The sequence below is a fragment of the Musca autumnalis genome, unplaced genomic scaffold (genome assembly GCF_047663935.1).
Source record: "Musca autumnalis isolate F117 unplaced genomic scaffold, ASM4766393v1 scaffold_4, whole genome shotgun sequence".
Lineage (NCBI taxonomy): Eukaryota > Metazoa > Arthropoda > Insecta > Diptera > Muscidae > Musca > Musca autumnalis.
Window position 1 is genome coordinate 151,638,562 of NW_027411977.1, and position 18,365 is coordinate 151,656,926.

Consider the following 18,365-nt stretch of genomic DNA (forward strand, 5'->3'; position numbering starts at 1 on the left):
AATGGTCGATATCTATATGCATTTCTTTTGCCAAAACAGGTACAAATATTGCACAAAGTAGTCATTATTAAAAAATTTTGCTAATGACAGAGTTTCGGCCGGTAACAGTTATTGGTACGAAATTAGAACCCTTATGGCAAACTTCGAAATGAAAGCCGTTAAATTTATTTCTTTGGTTAAAAAGCTCACGTGTTACTTACTACTGACAATTTCAAATGTTTCGAATACTTTTTTCATCAAATATTCAACTCTTTTTGCATAACTTGCATATGTTAAGATGTTTCGCATGCTTACCTGCTTACAAAGTCCAATTGTCATATTTCCAAAAAAAACGAACATATTTTTCACACATCATTTGGAATATTTTCGGTTTTATTAAAAAAAAAAAAGAAAAAACAACGTAAATACATATACTATGTATCCTTATATTCTACGTCTTTAAAACTAACACAATTTTTGTTTTTAGAGAGAAGTACAAAAATTTAGAGAGGATGAAAAAAGAGAGCAAATGTATGGACATAAATTCACATGTTGGCATCCCACGGATATGGTAAATCCAGTTCACTGCCACACTTGGGATTGTTATCCATCCCACAGGGATAAAAGTGGGGCCATTTCTTTATGATGCGGTAGACATTGGCTCCGGGGCTTCTCGTTTGTTTGGTCTATAGAAAAATGTTATTTTTTAAAATGTATTGACTATTAAATCCTAAAGTTTTGTTTTACCTGATTTTGAGCCACTAATTTGTAATTCAAATCAATAAATTTATTAGTCAGACCGTAAGCCAACAAGTACTGCGTAGCCTCCAACTGCTTCTCGTTCGGTTCGTAGCGTCCATAGTCGCCCATGAAAGTGATCGCCAATGAACTGTTGGCATAAGTATTTGCCCAGTTCCAACCACGACCGACGTAGACATAACCATCAGAGCCAACCTGAAATGGCATAACAAACGCACGTGATTAGATTCGCCATATTTTTGGCATATGAACGTATGTTGTGTTATTAGTAGACATCGGATTTTGCATATTTGCATATTTTTTAATATTAAAGATACGAAGATTCTGATTGGACCAAATTTCGTTTCAAAGAAATCTAAATTCAATGGCAGGGTCATATTTCGTATTTATTTTGCATATTTGCATATTTTGCATATGCACAAAATATGCAAAAAATATGCAAAATATGCAAAAAATATGCAAAATATGCAAAAAATATGCAAAATATGCAAAAAATATGCAGAATATGCAAAAAATATGCAAAATATGCAAACAGATTTTGGCCGAAAATCGTCATAAAAGTCATAAAATTGTCATTTAAAGTTGGAAAAACCATCAAAAAATACATAACAGTGTCAAAACTAAGACTGTTGACCGTATAACGTCGATTTTTTCAGCAGATTATTATGTTATTGAGACCGTTTACGACAGTGTGGTGTAGGGTATAAAAATTTGGTATTGTAATACCATTTTTTTATTATTAAACTCTGTAAAAATATAAAATTTGATAAAATATCAAACGTTTTATGTAAAATTCAATATTTTCTTTTTTGTAGCATCTTAATTTAATTTGTAGCATTGGGCTGGTTTTAACTCAAAGGACCAAATCGATCTCGGATTTTTTAGCCGGGGAGCCGCCTATACCTTTTAGTATTGTTAGATTTTAAGATTGTCAAAGTTTGAGCACATTTTGAATATGTTAAAGCGTGGTACTGGGGACTCGAAGTTATGAAAATCTATTTTTTTTTTTGCTATTTGGCGACTTCGACGGCCCATATATGTGGAACGGTTAAAGCTACTTGCCCGTATTATGCATTTAATTAAAAGTTAATCTGTTCTTAACATTTCTTGCTGAACAACAAAGTACGTAAGTGTTACTGAATTCGAGATAATAAACCCAATGTCCCGAAAAAGGCCTTAGGGCAAAAATGGAGTCTATTAAAAAACCAACTTTTTTCTTCCTATATTATCAAATTTTTGCGAATGAAAACGAATATATTTTACTTTATTTGAAAATGCTGCCTATTAGGGCGAAGATCTATTTTAACTCATTTCTCGTTGGAGTCGAGCTTAATGACCGATGATGTTTGCAAGTGAAAAAGGAAAGCCGAAGATTCGAACCCCCACAACCACCATTATGTGACATGTTTCGCCTTTTGTAGAGACTCATCAGACATATCGGCCGTGGAATGGCATCGCTATCCATCAAACATTTCCCTTTTCAAATGTACCTTCATTGTATGGCTTCAATGACAAATGCTTACATTTTGTTCATACATATTTTAATTTACTTATGCCCGTAATTTCAACGCCTGGGTAAACGGGTAGGTAGCTACCTATTAGTTATCTTTACCTACGCGTTTGGTAATTTCTACATGCCATTTACAGAAGCGTCTAAATTTTGAAATCATGTGGTAATATTGGTGATTTTCATTCATGATTTCGCAAAATCATTGCCACATAGAAGTGTTTTACAACTTTTGACACATTGGCAACGATTAACCAGGTAAAATCCTTGGTGTAAGTAACACGGCCGTTTTTGACTCGGTAACGTTACCTATGCGTTGAAATTACAAAATGTTGCTTACACGGGAGATATCTGTGAACTTATAGATAGCTACGTGTTGAAATTACGGGCATTAAGGGACTGACATAATGTGGTTTTGGAGCCATCTGGGTACAGATGACAACTTGGTGATGAACTCGACTCCTTGCTATGTCGCTCACAATTGTCAAGTTATTTACCATCCTTTACCCCTACTGGTTGTTGATGTTCTGTGGTCAAGTTGCATTATCTTTATCAAGAAATTCGGAGTTAAAGTTTAATCTCTTGAACAACAATATGGTCTCACTTGTAATTATGCCTGGTAAACCTTTTTCTAGGAATTTCGGCAGTTGATTTTTGTAAGTTTAGATCGATTATTTCTGGAGAATTTTCTATCTTTGCTTTGTTAAGATTTTTGTCGTCTTTTCGATCTTTACGGTGTTTTGCACTATGGGATCAAACAATGCCAGAGCATAAGTTCAGGACTCTCAGAACTCTCACTTATATGGGATACCAAATAAATAAATAAAATAGAAAAAACATTCTGGGGGCGTCCAGTCTCGAACGATTTAAACGCAAGGTGCTTCTACGGCCTCTTGTTCTTGGGAAGTGGGTTGGGCAGTAGTTTTAAAACACTCTCGCCTACTTCGTACTTGGATTTGTCAATCGCGGACTATTCTTATAGAAATCGCTTGAATATGTTTGGTTGATGTCCGGATGTGCTTCCAAACTTGCAGTCAAAAATCCATCTCAACAATTTTCTAACAAGTTTGTACGGTGGTACAGAAGCTCTCGACCTAATATCTGCTCGAGCTGTTGAGACCCCATTTTTCTAGGCATTTGTACACTGCTAGTTCTTGTTTCTCCCATGAGCTACTGTCAGTTTCAGGAACACCTAGGAGTTGTTCTTTACCCCCATGTGATACCAGAGCAGCAACCCGTTTTTTCTTCCCTGTTTGAGAATATTTGTTAATAGTTTTCCATGCCAGTGCACACAAATAGCCTCGTTCCTTGAAGCTGTTACGTTTATTTTTCACGGCTTATTCACCGCTGTTCACGGATAAAGCTTTTAGAGATCTTATATTTGTAGGGGCCCTCTCCGATAGCTTCTACTGTAGCCATAATGATACTAGTAACGTTCCTATACACCTTACAGGGGTCCAGCACCAATGACAATTGCATAGTTACGATTTTCTTGAAGCCACGCTTAATTGTTTTCGGGACAGATGGTTCTTCAGATTCTACGATACGTTTAGCATCAAAACTAGACCTAGACCTCATTGAAAATGTATTGAAATATGAAAACATTGACACACAAATTTTCGAAAAAGGAAGTAACAACATAATTAATAATCTGTGGTATCTTAGTCCTGAACTTGCTGACCTGGCATTGTTTGATCCAACGGTGCAAAACGCCGTAAAGAGCCAAAAGGCGACAAAAATCTTAAAAAAGCAAAGATTAAAATTTCTTCAGAAATATTCGATCCAAACTTCCAAAAGAGCAGCTGCCGAAAATCCTAGAAAAAGGTCTGGCATAATTCTTGTTGTTCAAAAGATTAAACATTAACTCCGAATTTCCAGGAGGCGCAAAGGATGATAAGCAACTTGAAAGTTGCGAACTACATAGCAGAGCGTTCTTCAAGTAGTCAGCTGTACCCAGATAGCTCCAAAACCACATGATGTCTGAATCGCGAATAAATTTAAAATGGAGAATAGTCTCCATTTTCTCACAAAGGCGTACCTAGTCACGTTTTTCGGGACATTGGCTTTATTATCTCGAATTCTGTAATACATATTTAGTATTAGATTTATTATATATACTTATATTTTGTTGTTCAGCAAGAAATGTTAAGAATAGAATAGCCTTTAATTTAATGCTTAATATGGACAAAAAGCTTTAACCATTCCAGAAAAATGGGTCGCCGAAATCGCTAAATAGCCAAAAAATCGAGATTTGCATAATGTCGAGGCCCCAGTGGCAGATGTTAACATATTCCAATTGTGCTCAAACTTTGACATTCTTAAAATCTGACCGAAATAAAAACTTAATGCGGTTGCCGCCTTAAAAAATCCGACATCGATTTTTCCCTTTGCACAATAACCAGCCAAACGCTACAAATTATAACAAAGAAAATATTGAATTTTCATAGAACGTTTGATATTTTATCAAATTTTATATTTTTGCATAGTTTAACAATAAAAAATTGTATTACAATACAATTCTTTTATACCCTACACCACACTGTCGTAAGAGGTCTCGATAACACAATAATCTGCTAAAAAATCGACGTTAAACTCCCAACTATCTTAATTTAGAACACTTTGAAGATTTTTGACGATTTTTCTAACATTAATTGACAATTTTACGACTTTTATGACGATTTTCGGCCAAAAACTGTTTGCATATTTTGCATATTTTTTGCATATTCTGCATATTTTTTGCATATTTTGCATATTTTTTGCATATTTTGCATATTTTTTGCATATTTTGCATATTTTTTGCATATTTTGCATATTTTTTGGCATATTTTTTGCATATTTTTTGCATATATTTTGCATATTTTTTGCATATTTTTTGCATGTTTTTGATATGACCCCAAATATCGAAAAATTGGCCCTTAAAACGCCTAGATCCAAAATTTGAGTCCAATCGGATGAGAAATAAAAAACATGCAAAAATCCGATGTCTAGTTATTAGATTTACATTTTTTTGGTTAATAATATACTAGTGGCACTCTTTGGTTGACATACGTAACAATTAATATTATACTTACATAAAAATTGGATTGTATATCCGGGAGACCTTTTTCGGCAATGGCCGAATCTTGAATGGTGCGCATTTTAATGGAACACTTATAAATGGTATAGCAAGATGTCGACTGAACTCCAATGTGGGTGATTAACACATATGGTATGGGATGATTCAAGGGCACTTTAAGCTTGTTGGCCAATTCTGAGGCGCCCCATTGCAAACGGTCGACCACAATGTGCCCGTTTCCTAGATTCGGAACTAAATCACTCTAAATAAAGTTAATAATAAAAGATTTCAAGTCACTGGAGGTTCTCTTACATGTGTCATGCTCATAGTTATTGCTGAAAAATATAGGACCTCGCAGCGGTTCAGGAGGTTTGCGTGTCAGTTCCACGTAAATTATTATAGCAGCTACAATCAGTACCAACGAAATGAGGGCAACTAATAATTTTGATGTCGTTGTAATTTTTTGTGACACTGTAGCACTTGAAGTATTTCTTGTTTGATTTATTCCTGAAACGGGAGATGTTAAAGAATATTTTAAAACAGATTATACAATTGAAGAAAAACAAATTCATCTGTTGAGACATTCTTTTCGAAACGTTATAATTATACAGAGTGTTATAAGTAAGTAATCGATAGTAGTCGATAAGGCTGGGTTTTTGGAAATTCGCCCTAGAAGGGTGCGAAAGGTACTAAAAATTGTGTACTTTGTGTGGCTAACCGACTAATAATTAACGCCCAGACGAAACGGCCGAAGCTAGAATCCTGAAATGTTGGGTGGTGTTTAGTCTTGGTGCGAAGGTAGTCGATAAGGCTGGGTTTTTGGGAATTCGCCCTAGAAGGGTGCGAAAGGTACTAAAATGTACTAAAAATGGTGTAATTTGTGTGGCTGACCGACTAATAGTCAACGCCCAGACAAAACGGCTGAAGCTAGAATCTTGAAATTTTCTGTGGTGTTTAGTCTTGGGGCGAAGGTAGTCGATAAGGCTGGGTTTTTGGGAATTCGCTCTAGAAGGGTGCGAAAGGTACTAAAATGTACTAAAAATGGGGTAATTTGTGTGGCTGACCGACTAATAGTCAACGCCCAGACGAAATGGCTGAAGCTAGAATCCTGAAATTTTGGTGGTGTTTAGTCCTGAGGCGAAGGTGGTCGATAAGGCTGGGTTTTTGGAAATTCATCCTAGAACGGTGCGAAAAGTACTAAAATGTAATAAAATCGTGTAATTTGTGTTGCTGACCGACTAATAATCAACGCCCAGACGAAACGGCTGAAGCTAGAATCTTGAATTTTTGGGTGAGGTTTAGTCTTGAAGCGAAGGTGGTCAATAAGTCTGGGGTTTTTGGAAATTCGAACTAGAAGGGTACGAAAAGTACTAAATATCGTACCATTTGTATTTGGCGAACCAGTAGAGCTAGAATTCTCAAAATTGGAGTGAGCGTCATTGATGGAATATAGAATATACGTACCGACCGGTTTTTATAAACTCGAATTATAAGTACCAAATATACTACAATGTACTAAATTTAGTACAATTCGATATTATGTGAACGGATAGACATAAAAGCTTGAAATTTGGAATGAGAATCAAAGTTGAGAAGTAGGCTTGATTGATACAAGGGGGTGGTTTTGTAAATGTGTACTTATGTATAAGAAAAGTACTAAATTTGGTACAATTTGGATTTGGGTGAACGGATAGAGCTGGAATCCTAAAATTTGGAATTAAGATTACTGTTGGAGTGTAGGACTGAGGTAGTTTTGGAAATTCATACTTATGTTTTCGAAAAGTATAAGCGGTGCTAAATTTGGTACAATTTGGATTTGGGCAAGCGGATAGAGCTGGAATCCTTAAGTTTGAAATTAAGATTACTGTTAAAGTGTAGGATTGACGTAGCTTTGCAAATTCGTAGTAATGGGTACGAAAAGTACTATTGGTACAATTTGATTTTGGTGAATGGATAGAGCTGGAATCCTGAAATTTTGAAATAAGTTTACCGTTGGCGTGTTGAATGGAAGTAGTTTTGAAAATTCGTACTTATGTACTTAGAGTCACAGTTGGTGTGTGGGGTTAAGACATGGTAGGGGAACAGAGAGAGCTGGCAATGAGAATCACATATTTGAATAATATTTGAAGTTTATGCCCTGGTCTACGAAAAGTACTTACTTTGGTACCATTTTGAATACATACAAATACTAAAGTTTGATAAGGGTATTGAAAATACCTCGACTAAGGCTACGAAAAGTACTAAACTTGATCATTGGTGTAGGAATAAAGGTGAAATTATATAATTTGAAATAATACAATTAGTGTATGCAAAGTTCTTAATTGTAATATACAATAAGTGTTTTAGAATTACTAAATTTCACTACATATTGAAGCACTGATATGAATGAATTGGCAATGACATTTATTATGAGTCCCAGTAACTCGCGAACAGTTGTTATATACCATAACTTTTGAACTTATTTCGGTAAAATAAACTGTTTTACCCCATTCAACGAGGGATTTTTTTAAAATAATAATTTGAGCGGATAATGTAAACATATAGGAAAAAAAGCGTTGAAGGAAACGAGTTTTTTGTATCAATTACCAATTAGTGGTTTGCAACCCAATGTAGAGCTTAATGCTCAAAGAAGAAGTTAAATAATACACTTCAGAGATGAGGTTTTTAATGTATGATTTTTTAATATATCCACTGTATGTACCTCAAACGGATGCTGACATTTTGAAGACTGAAAATGGAATTTTTTTGAATTTTTGTTCTAATCGGGAGCAGCAGCTGGATTTATCTAAAAGCGTATTATTTGACTGTAGTACTCGCGATTTCGCATTTTTTAATGTATAACATGAGTGTGTAGCCTTCATAGGATTACAGCAATCTGACCTCAAAGCCGAAATTTTTGTGCGTAAATTTTTCTAAAAAACCTGCTTTTTTGGTTCAAAATTGCGAACGTTATTCGATTTCCGTGGAAACCCGCGTAAATTTAGTTTTTTTTTACGTTCTGAATCTGATAAGCCACGGCGCGTCTAAATCCATCCACTGGATCGGCGGATATGATACCCCTCAAATTTCGAAAATCTGCAAAAAATGTTTTTTGAAAATAACGCGTATTTAAATGCGCTTTGGATGTGTTACTTCTACTCAAATAAAGAACGATATGCCCGCTTAAAATGTGCAAAGACAGATATTTAAAAACTATAGCAAATCCCGAGATACAATTGATTTTGTCTAAAAATTGTGCTCGATGTTACATCCACGGTTCTTCATGGATCGTAATGAATGGACATCAAATGATGTATTTTTTAAAGGTGATCATCGAAATCGGATGCGCATAAAATGTAAATGAACTTCGTGGAAATTATTACCATTTTACTGTTTTTTGCACCCTAATATGCAACAGATACTCCATCATGGTCGCCAAATAGAATTTCACAAACTGTACATCAAATAAAAGAGATTGATTCGCTGCGTTCGAAAATCGGATGCGCATCATGTACATTACATCAAAATATTCGCCAATAGGAAAACTATAAGCGAAAAATTTGTTACAACTGAATATCTTCATTATTGTGTGAAATTTTGACGAAAATGACGATGAACTCAAAAATTTTTTCTTTAATTTTTCTTATGAAACCATAAAAAAATAAAATTGGAGTAATACGATTTTTAGTTTTTTCGTCACATTTTCTTCGTATTTTTGCTAATAACATGAATATTATAGCTCTATTGTATCAAAAATATGTTTGTAAATACGTAAAATTATTTAAAAAATTTAATTTTTCGCGAATCCATTGATACTTTTCGATTTTTTTTGCATCATCGCAAAGGGTACAAATGCAGTTAACGGTAATAGGATATAACATGTAAGCCGCGATTTTTTCTAGAATTTTTTCTATTTATCATAATTAAAACGGTCATATCTTTTGCAAGCAACTATCAAAATTGGTAACGAAAACAGATTTAGAATGTCGATGTTTTTCTTAATCTATGTACCAAAAATCATTGATGTAGTATCAAAAAATTTTGTTGATTTTTTTTGAAATGGAAAAGACGAATTTAGACATTTTTCTTGATATATGTACGTATTTACACTTTTGAGTTATTATCCAATGGATATTGCAACAACTAATATAAAATATATTTACTATGAGATCATATCATTTTTTGTAGCTATTCAAAGGTAAAAAGGGTAAAAAGCCTTTATTTAATTAAAATCACTTTTATGCTATAGAATCAGAATTCGATTAGATTTTACAGAATTAATAAAAAACAAAAGATTTGGAAAGTCCACACTACCTGAGGTAAAGGCCCAAAATATCAAAAAAAAAAAAAAAAAAAAATATGCCTATACCAACTACATTGGGTAGTACGTAAGATAACCGTCGAAGGGAGAAATCTCCCACACTTTCTCTTTTAAATGTTTGGCAACATGTTTTGTGTGCGGCCCTAGTTTAAACGGTACAATTTTTTTTCGAGGCAAATCCATACTCCTTAAGGAGTTGGCTCAAAAACTCAAAAAGCCCCTTGAAACGTCCGAAGTATGTTTTTTGCTTCTTTTCTTTAGGTCCGGGGCTGAGGGTATATCTCAGTCGGCATAGCTGACTGATACTTTCTTACTTGTTTCAAGCAATCTTAAGCATAAGAATAAAACATACGATTTTCGAGGTCCATAAAATTGGAAAATTCTGATCAATAACTTCATTGTTTGAGCCAAATCACTTTCCGTAGAGCTATTTCCTTAGCTTTGAATAATGGAAATAATGGCCAGTGTGGGCAAAATGGGCATATTTTTTTCGTTTTTAATCGATAGAGCGAAAACGTGTCGTCCATTTTTGAGCTTTGAAAATATTGTATTTCATATAATTTACTATGGGAAGATAAAAAAATCACGAAAATATTGATCCACTCTCGTATTTCCCGGGAAATCACGGATTCCCGTGAATGACGATTTTATGATTCCCGTTTCCCGGGAATGATGAAAGCCGGGAAAACCCAATACCCTAGTATGGACATTTCGGAAATGGCTTACTTTAACATCCATTCTTCTATGGACAGGTGCAATAGTGGGTTACAAGAACAAAACTTTCTTTAAAATTGTAAGTTTTTTAAAGTAGCCGGCCTTGGGCTTTAAGGCTTTTTCATATGAACAGGTGCAAAAGTTGGATACACGAACAAAACTTTCTTCAAAATTCTAAGTATACTTAAGTAGACGACCTTCGGCCGGAGATTCAAGGCCTTCTCCTAAACATCATTTCTACCTAATGTTTAGCCTTACAACGCGACGCTAACTTTAAAGAGTTGTGAAGGAATTATCCCATTTGACCATCGAATTGGTTGTAATGTGGTATTTTGTGTTTCCAGAGCCTAGAAAACATTTATACCTAAAATTGTTTATATATGTAGGTCGCGTGTTGATATAGCTCGTTACTTCCCGATATTCTGTATTTTGAAAGTTTTAGTCACATTTTGTCATCGAAGTGGCTGATATGTGGTATTTAGTCTTCATTGGTGGAGAATTGTCGGCATAGATTTACCTTTTTATATAGCCCTCGCCCCTATAATAAGTTTTTAGCAGCATTATCTTATAGAAATGGGTAAAATTCGGTTTGTGGTCTTCGTTGGGGATATGCATTGTGTTTAGTTCTTCATTTCTGACGAAATTTGTTCTAAAAAAGTTTGCCAAATTTTATTGAAATCGGTTCAGATTTGGATATAGCTTCCATATACGTAATATATTCGCCCAATTTGAGGTATTTGGTGCACCAAACACGCAAATTCCGTCTATTTTTCGTGAAATTGACGGAATTTGAAAAATGTGACGGTATTTGGTCTAGAAATAAGTTTGCCATATTATTTTGAAAGCGGTTCAGATTAGGATGAACCTCCCATAAATTTTGTCGGCGGATTTTATGTGTTTGACGTGCGAAATACAGTATTGAACAGAATTTTTGATGAAATATGAAAATTTGAATATTTGATGAAATTTGAAATCGTAGTGTATTATAAAGTCGGCCCCGCCCGACTTTGATTTTTTCCATAATGGTTTATTTTTATTTATTGTTCCCGCAAACAGTGAGTAGACATAATTACACGTTTTTGTGTAGCCCCCATACAAGAGGTACGCCCCGTTTTTGCATTTTAAGCTTTTAGCCATATTATTCATTTTATACCTTCAACAATAAGATGTGGGGTATATTAAATTTGTCATTCCGTTTGCAACTACATTAAATATTTGTCAGAGAATCAAAAAATTATATAAAAATTAAGGTATTTTTATACCCTCCACCATAGGATGGGGGTATATTAAGTTTGTCACTACGTTTGTAACTACTCGAAATAATCATTGTAGACCCACAAAGTATATAAGTTAGACCTACGAGAGCTTAGGTCTGAAAAAAAATTAAGATCGTCTAGATCCTAATTAAGATCTTCTAGATCTTGTACGCGTTACTTTGTCGAAAAAGGACCGCGGACCCTTTTAAAACTGGAGTTCAATTATCAAAATTGAACTTAAGTGACACTTATCAAAAGTTTCGCCGCTCCCGAATTAAAAAAACCGTTTGTTGATTTAAGACGACTTTATTCACTGACAGTTGGTAAAAGAGTGAAGTTAATGTTGTGTTACAATCATAAACTAGATTACAAATATTTGCTTATTTGACATTATGATTTTCCATGAAATCATGTCACTTAGCTTTTAATAATTTGTTGTTACCAAATTCTATTAAATTTGTCTGCACGCGTCGAGCGTTGCATTGGTTGACCGGAAATTGCATTTCTTGGGTTTATTGAAATCGGACAGACGAAATGTTCTGCAAAGCAGTTTCATTGAGTTGGCTGCCTTTGGAACGGAAGTGTATTTTCTGATTTATTAAAATAATTAATTGGAATTTAATATTTGGGGCAGACGAATGTCTGCAATGTGCTTTTGCAACGGAAGTGTATTTTCTGATTTATTAAAATAATTAATTGGAATTTAATATTTGGGGCAGATGAATGTCTGCAATGTAGTTTAATTGGAATTGAGTTTAACAGAGTATGCAACTTTATTGTTGCTGAGCTTTAGTTTTATTAGGTAAAACAACATATTATGTGTTAACTCCTCCCCCTTTAAAAACGATTGTCCTCAATCGTTAGAAATATGGTAGGTCATCCACTTTTTGTGGCCCTGGTACTTGAACTTTGTTTTGAGTGATTGGGAGGATCTGTGTTAACCCGTGACTAGGGGCAATTGTATGAAAGACTACGTTTTGTCGTTTTTTCATGAAAAACCCAGTTATCAATAGACATATAGCAAAAATTGAAAATAGAGAGAAAATTGTATATTTGGTAACAACTGCTTCTGACTTGAGTTCATGGATGGACTTAGTATTATTAATATGCAAATGGAACATTTCCAATGATAAAAGATTTATAAATTCATCTTCGACAGGCGTTTGTTGTATTGCTGGTGGATTAATTCTTGATAATGGAGCTTCTAAATTTTTGTACAATTTGTCATTAATGCGTAACGTTGCATTGTGGAATTCTATCAAAAATGTTCCATTTAAAGTCTTGTTATTTACTGTTCCACTGAAATCATTAAGAAAAATGACACCGGGTGAAATATTTTCTATCGGAGGAATATGATACGCGTTAGTTATTGGACAGGATGAATTCGATCCGTGTAGTAACGGTGGGATGCAAGTATCGTTGGAAATATTTACCAATTGGTCATTTTGACAAAATTTTACATGTTTTGTTACAACGCATTTGCTTTTTACGCCAAATATACTGTTATTATTTTTTATAATTTCATTAAACTTAGTACTTATAATTCTATTATTTCTTTTTACAGGTCTGATTAAAAAATTATGGAATATTTCTTTGCTAGTTAGAGGGATTACAATAATATATAAAAGTTTTTTCTGATTGTACAATACTTTAATTTTTGCAAATTCTAGGGCTTCTTCTATTGATGTAATAATAATGTTATCTTCTTTTATTTTTTCGAATGCAATTTTCATTTCTTCTTTATTTAACAAAAATGAGTTTACAATATTTTGTTTTGCCCATTGCATTGCGAATTTAATATTAGTTAGTTCTTCTTTTGTGAATCTAAGTTTTATCTGCATGCTGAGTGCAGCTTCATTTACATAGTTAGTATCTTGTTTTACTACTTTTGATATTTGATTTGTAATTTGGGTAAGGTTTTGTAATCTCTCTGTGAAAATATCATTTATGATTATTTGTTGATTATTATTTCGGATTGTTTGGTCTAAATCATTTTTAATCAATTCAAAATCGTCGTGATCTGGAGATCCCGCGATATATTTCCAGGCTGTGCCTATCATATTAATGGCTCTTTTTTTCCTGTATGCTTCTACTGGCTCTATGGATTCGAGGATACCGTGTATTTGTGATATTTCGTGCGTAAGGAGTGGGAAAAAAGGATTGGATTTAGGTATGGCTTGTGTTATTTTCCATTGTATGTCATTAACGAGGTTCCTGTATCTGTCTATGTCTATGATGTGGATAATGTTAAATGTTCCATCCTGTACTTTAGCTGGACCATTGTGAATTGGTACAAGATATGACTGTGTGAAGTTAAAAACATGCATGTTGATTTCTGAAGAGGTGCAAAGAAATGCTAGGGTTCTGTAAAAAGAAATATAAAGAAGGTCTCAGTTTTTAATGTTGCTTTTATGTACTACTTTTCCTGATTCTGTAAGAATAGTTGTAGAATGGTTTTCTTTTACTATCTCTTTTTTAAATCTTGGAGACAATTTGGTCCCTAGACGCTTATGGATTTTTACATAAATTTCGTCACCTGGGTCAAATTGTTTGATTGGTTCCCGATTTTTATTATGGGTTTTAAGGTCAGCTACCTGTTTGTCTCGTAATCTTTGGATATTATCTTGTCTTGCTTTATCATACATTTCGGGGTCTATGCTAACTCGTCGTCCGAAAAATACCTCGAGTGGTCTTTGTCCTGTTGTGCTATGTATAGTATAATTGTATTCGTAAATTGCTCTGTCCAATAGTTCAAGAAACGTAGGGTATGTCCGTTCAGTTCGAAGGCAACGCATAATTTCAGCTAGGGTTGAGTGAAATCGCTCAACCTGACCGTTCACGACACTCGCGTATGGTGGAGCTTTGTAGATTTCTATTTCCAATTGGTCTTGTAACATAAAAATTATTGATGCCGAATTAAAGGATTTCTCATTGTCAAAAACTATAATTTTTGGAACACCGAATAAAAATACTAATTCTCGTAAAGGTTCTCTTATATCTTCAATGGCTCTTGACTTAATAATTCTACCCTGCGCGTATTTTGAAAATTTATCCAATGCTGTGAGGACAAGTTTATTCTCCGTTTTGAAAATATCAATGTGAAGGATTTCTCCAGGATATGAAGGTATTGGTGTTTCCCTTAGTTCAGGCTTCGGTGGATGCCTGTCGTATTTGTTTTCTTTGCAAACAGTACATTGCTTTACGATCTTGTTAATTTTATTGTTCATACTGGGAAAATAATATTTTTCGAGAATCTGTATTTTATTTTCTCTGGCATTTCTATGAGCTCTTTTGTGTGTGCTTATAATTATTTCATCCTGTTGGTTACTATCTTTAATATCTTCAACTTGGAGGTTCGTAAATCTAATGCGGTATTTTGCAAAGTGCTGTGGGAAAATTTCTTGAATTTTTCCCATTAATGTCTCGGGTGCTTTGATGCCATTGATTACAGAGGGATTTAAGTAATTTTTCAGAATTTGGATTAACTGATCAGGGGTATAATCTATTCCTGGAAGTATATGCCTGTGGATGGTTGGGAATACTATATCGAACTGATAGGAGTTTGTTGCACTAGGGTCAAAGATTATCTGATTCTTAAAAACGTTTATTGGTGCTTCGACACTATAAATAAGGTTATGTGAGGAACTATCGTCACTATGTGTCATTTCCGACATAGAATTAACTTGCGATACTTCAGGCACTCTGGATAGGGCATCTGCCACTACGTTACTTTTTCCTGGTTTATAAAAAAGCTCGTAGTCGTATTCTTCCAATATGGCTTTCCATCGCTTCATCTTGTTATTATTATTTTTATTACTGAGAGCGTAGGTGAGTGGCTGGTGGTCTGTGTATATTTTTACTTTTGCTGTTCCATATAAAAAATTCCTAAGACTGTCAAGGGCCCAGACGATAGCAAGCATTTCCTTTTCGTTCGCCGCGTAATGCTCTTCTGCCTTATGCAGAGTTCTTGATATAAAGGTAATGGGCTTGTCTCCTTGAGACAAAACTGCTCCGAGAGCATAATCTGACGCATCAGTTGTTAGCTCGAAGGGATTGTCATAATTTGGATAGTACAACAACGTATCTCTTGATAGTAGAGAATTTTTTATCTTTGTAAATGCTTCCTCCTCTTCGGTATTAAATTTTATAGAAATTTTAGACGACTGTTTTTTTGATATTCGACCCTCTTCACCTCTCAAAAGTGACGTCAGTGGTTTTGCCAATTTTGCAAAATCTCTTATAAAACGGCGATAATATCCCGCAAGGCCTAGGAAGGATCGAAGTTCTTTAATAGTTCTGGGTTGGTGAAAGTTTGCAATGGCTTCAACTTGTTTTGGGTTTGTTTTTATACCTGCCTCGGATATTATAAATCCGAGAAATTCCACTTCTTGTTTAAAAAAATGACACTTGTCCAATTGGACTTTCATATTTGCTTCTTCTAATGTTTTGAAAACATTATGAATATCACGAATATGGTCCTCTTCGGATTTGCTGTATATAACTATGTCATCGATATATACGTAGCATATTCTCCCTATATGTTCGCGGAGAATATCATCGAGAGCTCGTTGAAATATCGACGGGGCATTTTTTAAACCAAATTGTAAGCGAGTGAACTCGTATTTGCCATTATTAATAGAAAATGCAGTTTTTTCCACATCAGAGTCTTTTAACGGAATTTGATGGAAGCCGCTTTTTAAATCCAACACAGAAAAGAATTTGCTATTTCCTAACTTCCCTAAAATATCGGCTATTTCAGGAATTGGATATCTATCTGAGATTGTCACAGAATTTAGTTTCCTATAGTCTATTACCATCCTGTATTGTTTATTCCCTTGGGAGTCAGGCTTTTTATCAACTATCCATACAGGTGAATTGTATGGTGATCTTGATGGTTGTATGATTCCATCGTTTAGCAACTTTTCCACTTGCATCTCGACTTCACGTTTTAATGAAGCCGGATAAGGGTAAAATTTGGTATACACTGGAGAATCATTTGATGTACGGATCTCTCCAACTACCTTAGTTGTGTAGGTTAATTTCTCGTCTGGCTCTGCGAAGAGCTTAGAGAATTTATCTATTAAGAGATTCATGGCTTCCATTTGCCTAGTATTTACACTTTGGCTAACATGTTGTTTAAGTCGAACCTTGGTATGCTGGCGAACGATCATATAATTTTTATTTGTGTAAATGACTGCGTCTAAGGCTTTTAGACTGTCATTACCTAGAATGCCATGGAAAGATTTTAGACTAGGCATTAAGTAGAATTTAAGTTTATCATCTAATTTGAAAAGGTTTATGTACGTGTGTGATATAATTTTTACATCGCCTGCTACAGATTTTGCGAAAAACGGAATTTTGTTTGGGATTATTTTTTTTACTAAGTCCGGTTGGATGTAATTTTTACTAGATCCTGTGTCAATTAAAATTTTTAAGATTTTTCCGCTCTCCGTTCGACATTCAAAATATGGAAGCGAAGAGCTTGTCATTCTAAAAAATGAATGTCATCAAGCTCCAAATCTGTTTCATTGTCTGGTATATTACTTTCAGAATAAGGGTCATAGGAATAGTTTTCCTGATCTTGGTCGTAATTTTGTGACGTTTCTTGTTCTGTAAAATAATCCTCATAACTAATGTTGTCGGGCTCGAACGTATCTGGTGTATCTGTATTTATATGGAATGTTCGTTGTGCCTTCGGTGGACTAACGTTATGGTTTGACGATGGATTAGGGGGTCTTTTATCGAGGAATTGATGTTGATGTGGTCTATTTGAATAATTGATTTGCTGTGAACGAATACTACGATCGACATCCATTGGTTCCGCTGGCTTTGGTGCCGTTGGGCGTGGTGGAGGCTGTTTCGGGTGGCCGAAACTTGGTGTACCAATATTGTAATTATTGTTCATTTTAGGAAGATTATGTGGGTTAGGTATGTAGGCTATGCTTGGGTGGAACTCTTGTTTGTTCTTTTGAAAATTATATTTCTGGGTCGGAGATGTTTGATGATGGCTTTTTTTAATTGGCTGAATATTTTGATTTTGGGCATGATTAGTGCGGAATTTCTGGTTTTCCAGTTTGAGGCACAAATGAAGAGCCTGGGGTAAATCCGCAGGTTCTCTCATTCCTAGCAATCTTGGTAGATCCCCATTTAATCCTCTTACAAATGTATCGAGGGCTTTGTTTCGATAAGTTTGTGTTAGTAGACTTAGAGCCTCATTTCCAGCCTCTAATCCTCCTAGTTTGTTTAGTATCAAAGATAAATGTGAATAAACTGCCTGATAAAATTCTTGAACCGTTGAGTTTCCTTGAATTAGACCTGTCATTTGGTATTCTAACGTTGATACATCTCGTTTGTCGGCGTAGTGTAAGGTAAGGCACTTGGAAATTGCTGGCCAATCTAAAGGAGTGTTGTACGACTCTAGTGCTATGTCTGCATTACCTACAATTTTATTCCTAATTATGTTCAAAATACCATAGTATTTCGGAGTACCTTTCAGATTTTCATAGATTTTTAAAATTCTTTCCACACTTTTTCTCCAGGAGTTGAACTCTCCTGGTTTTCCCGAGAATTCCCTTAGACATTTAACAATGTCAGGGATTTTGTCTAAATCTCCTATATTGCCTAAATGTTCCGCGTCGATAGATTGGTCTACCGTGCTTGTATGAATGGCGTGCGGGTTTAACGCAGCCTGTATCTGGTTATTAACAATTTCGAGAATAAGATTTTAAGGTCTGTCAAGTTTATTTGTCCTTCGTTCCTGTTAGGTTGTGTTGGGGGATGTGAAGGATTTGGGGG

At 34.7% G+C, this 18,365-nt stretch overlaps 2 protein-coding genes across 8 annotated transcripts in view; both read right to left on the reverse strand.

Annotated features, from left to right (window-relative positions):
• Positions 1-340: 340 nt before the first annotated feature.
• axed (BTB/POZ domain-containing protein axundead) overlaps positions 341-18,365 on the reverse strand; it is a 177,269-nt gene continuing 159,244 nt past the window's right edge. For all 5 annotated transcript variants that reach the window (XR_012412670.1, XR_012412674.1, XR_012412673.1 and 2 more), the window contains exons 5-8: positions 5,613-5,807; positions 5,317-5,552; positions 727-933; positions 341-665 (exon numbers count right to left, since the gene is read on the reverse strand). The gene's annotated coding sequence lies outside the window, so the exon portion shown is untranslated. The remainder of the gene's footprint in view (positions 666-726; positions 934-5,316; positions 5,553-5,612; positions 5,808-18,365) is intronic.
• Positions 341-18,365, reverse strand: part of PGRP-LA (Peptidoglycan recognition protein LA) — a 65,295-nt gene continuing 47,270 nt past the window's right edge. For 2 of the 3 annotated variants that reach the window (XM_073984206.1, XM_073984207.1), the window contains exons 2-5: positions 5,613-5,807; positions 5,317-5,552; positions 727-933; positions 341-665 (exon numbers count right to left, since the gene is read on the reverse strand). In XM_073984206.1, the coding sequence (XP_073840307.1) occupies positions 525-665; positions 727-933; positions 5,317-5,552; positions 5,613-5,807 (779 nt within the window). In that variant the 3' untranslated portion in view covers positions 341-524. Of the gene's footprint in view, positions 666-726; positions 934-5,316; positions 5,563-5,612; positions 5,808-18,365 lie in introns of those variants that run through there. The other variant, XM_073984208.1, reaches the window with a different exon arrangement.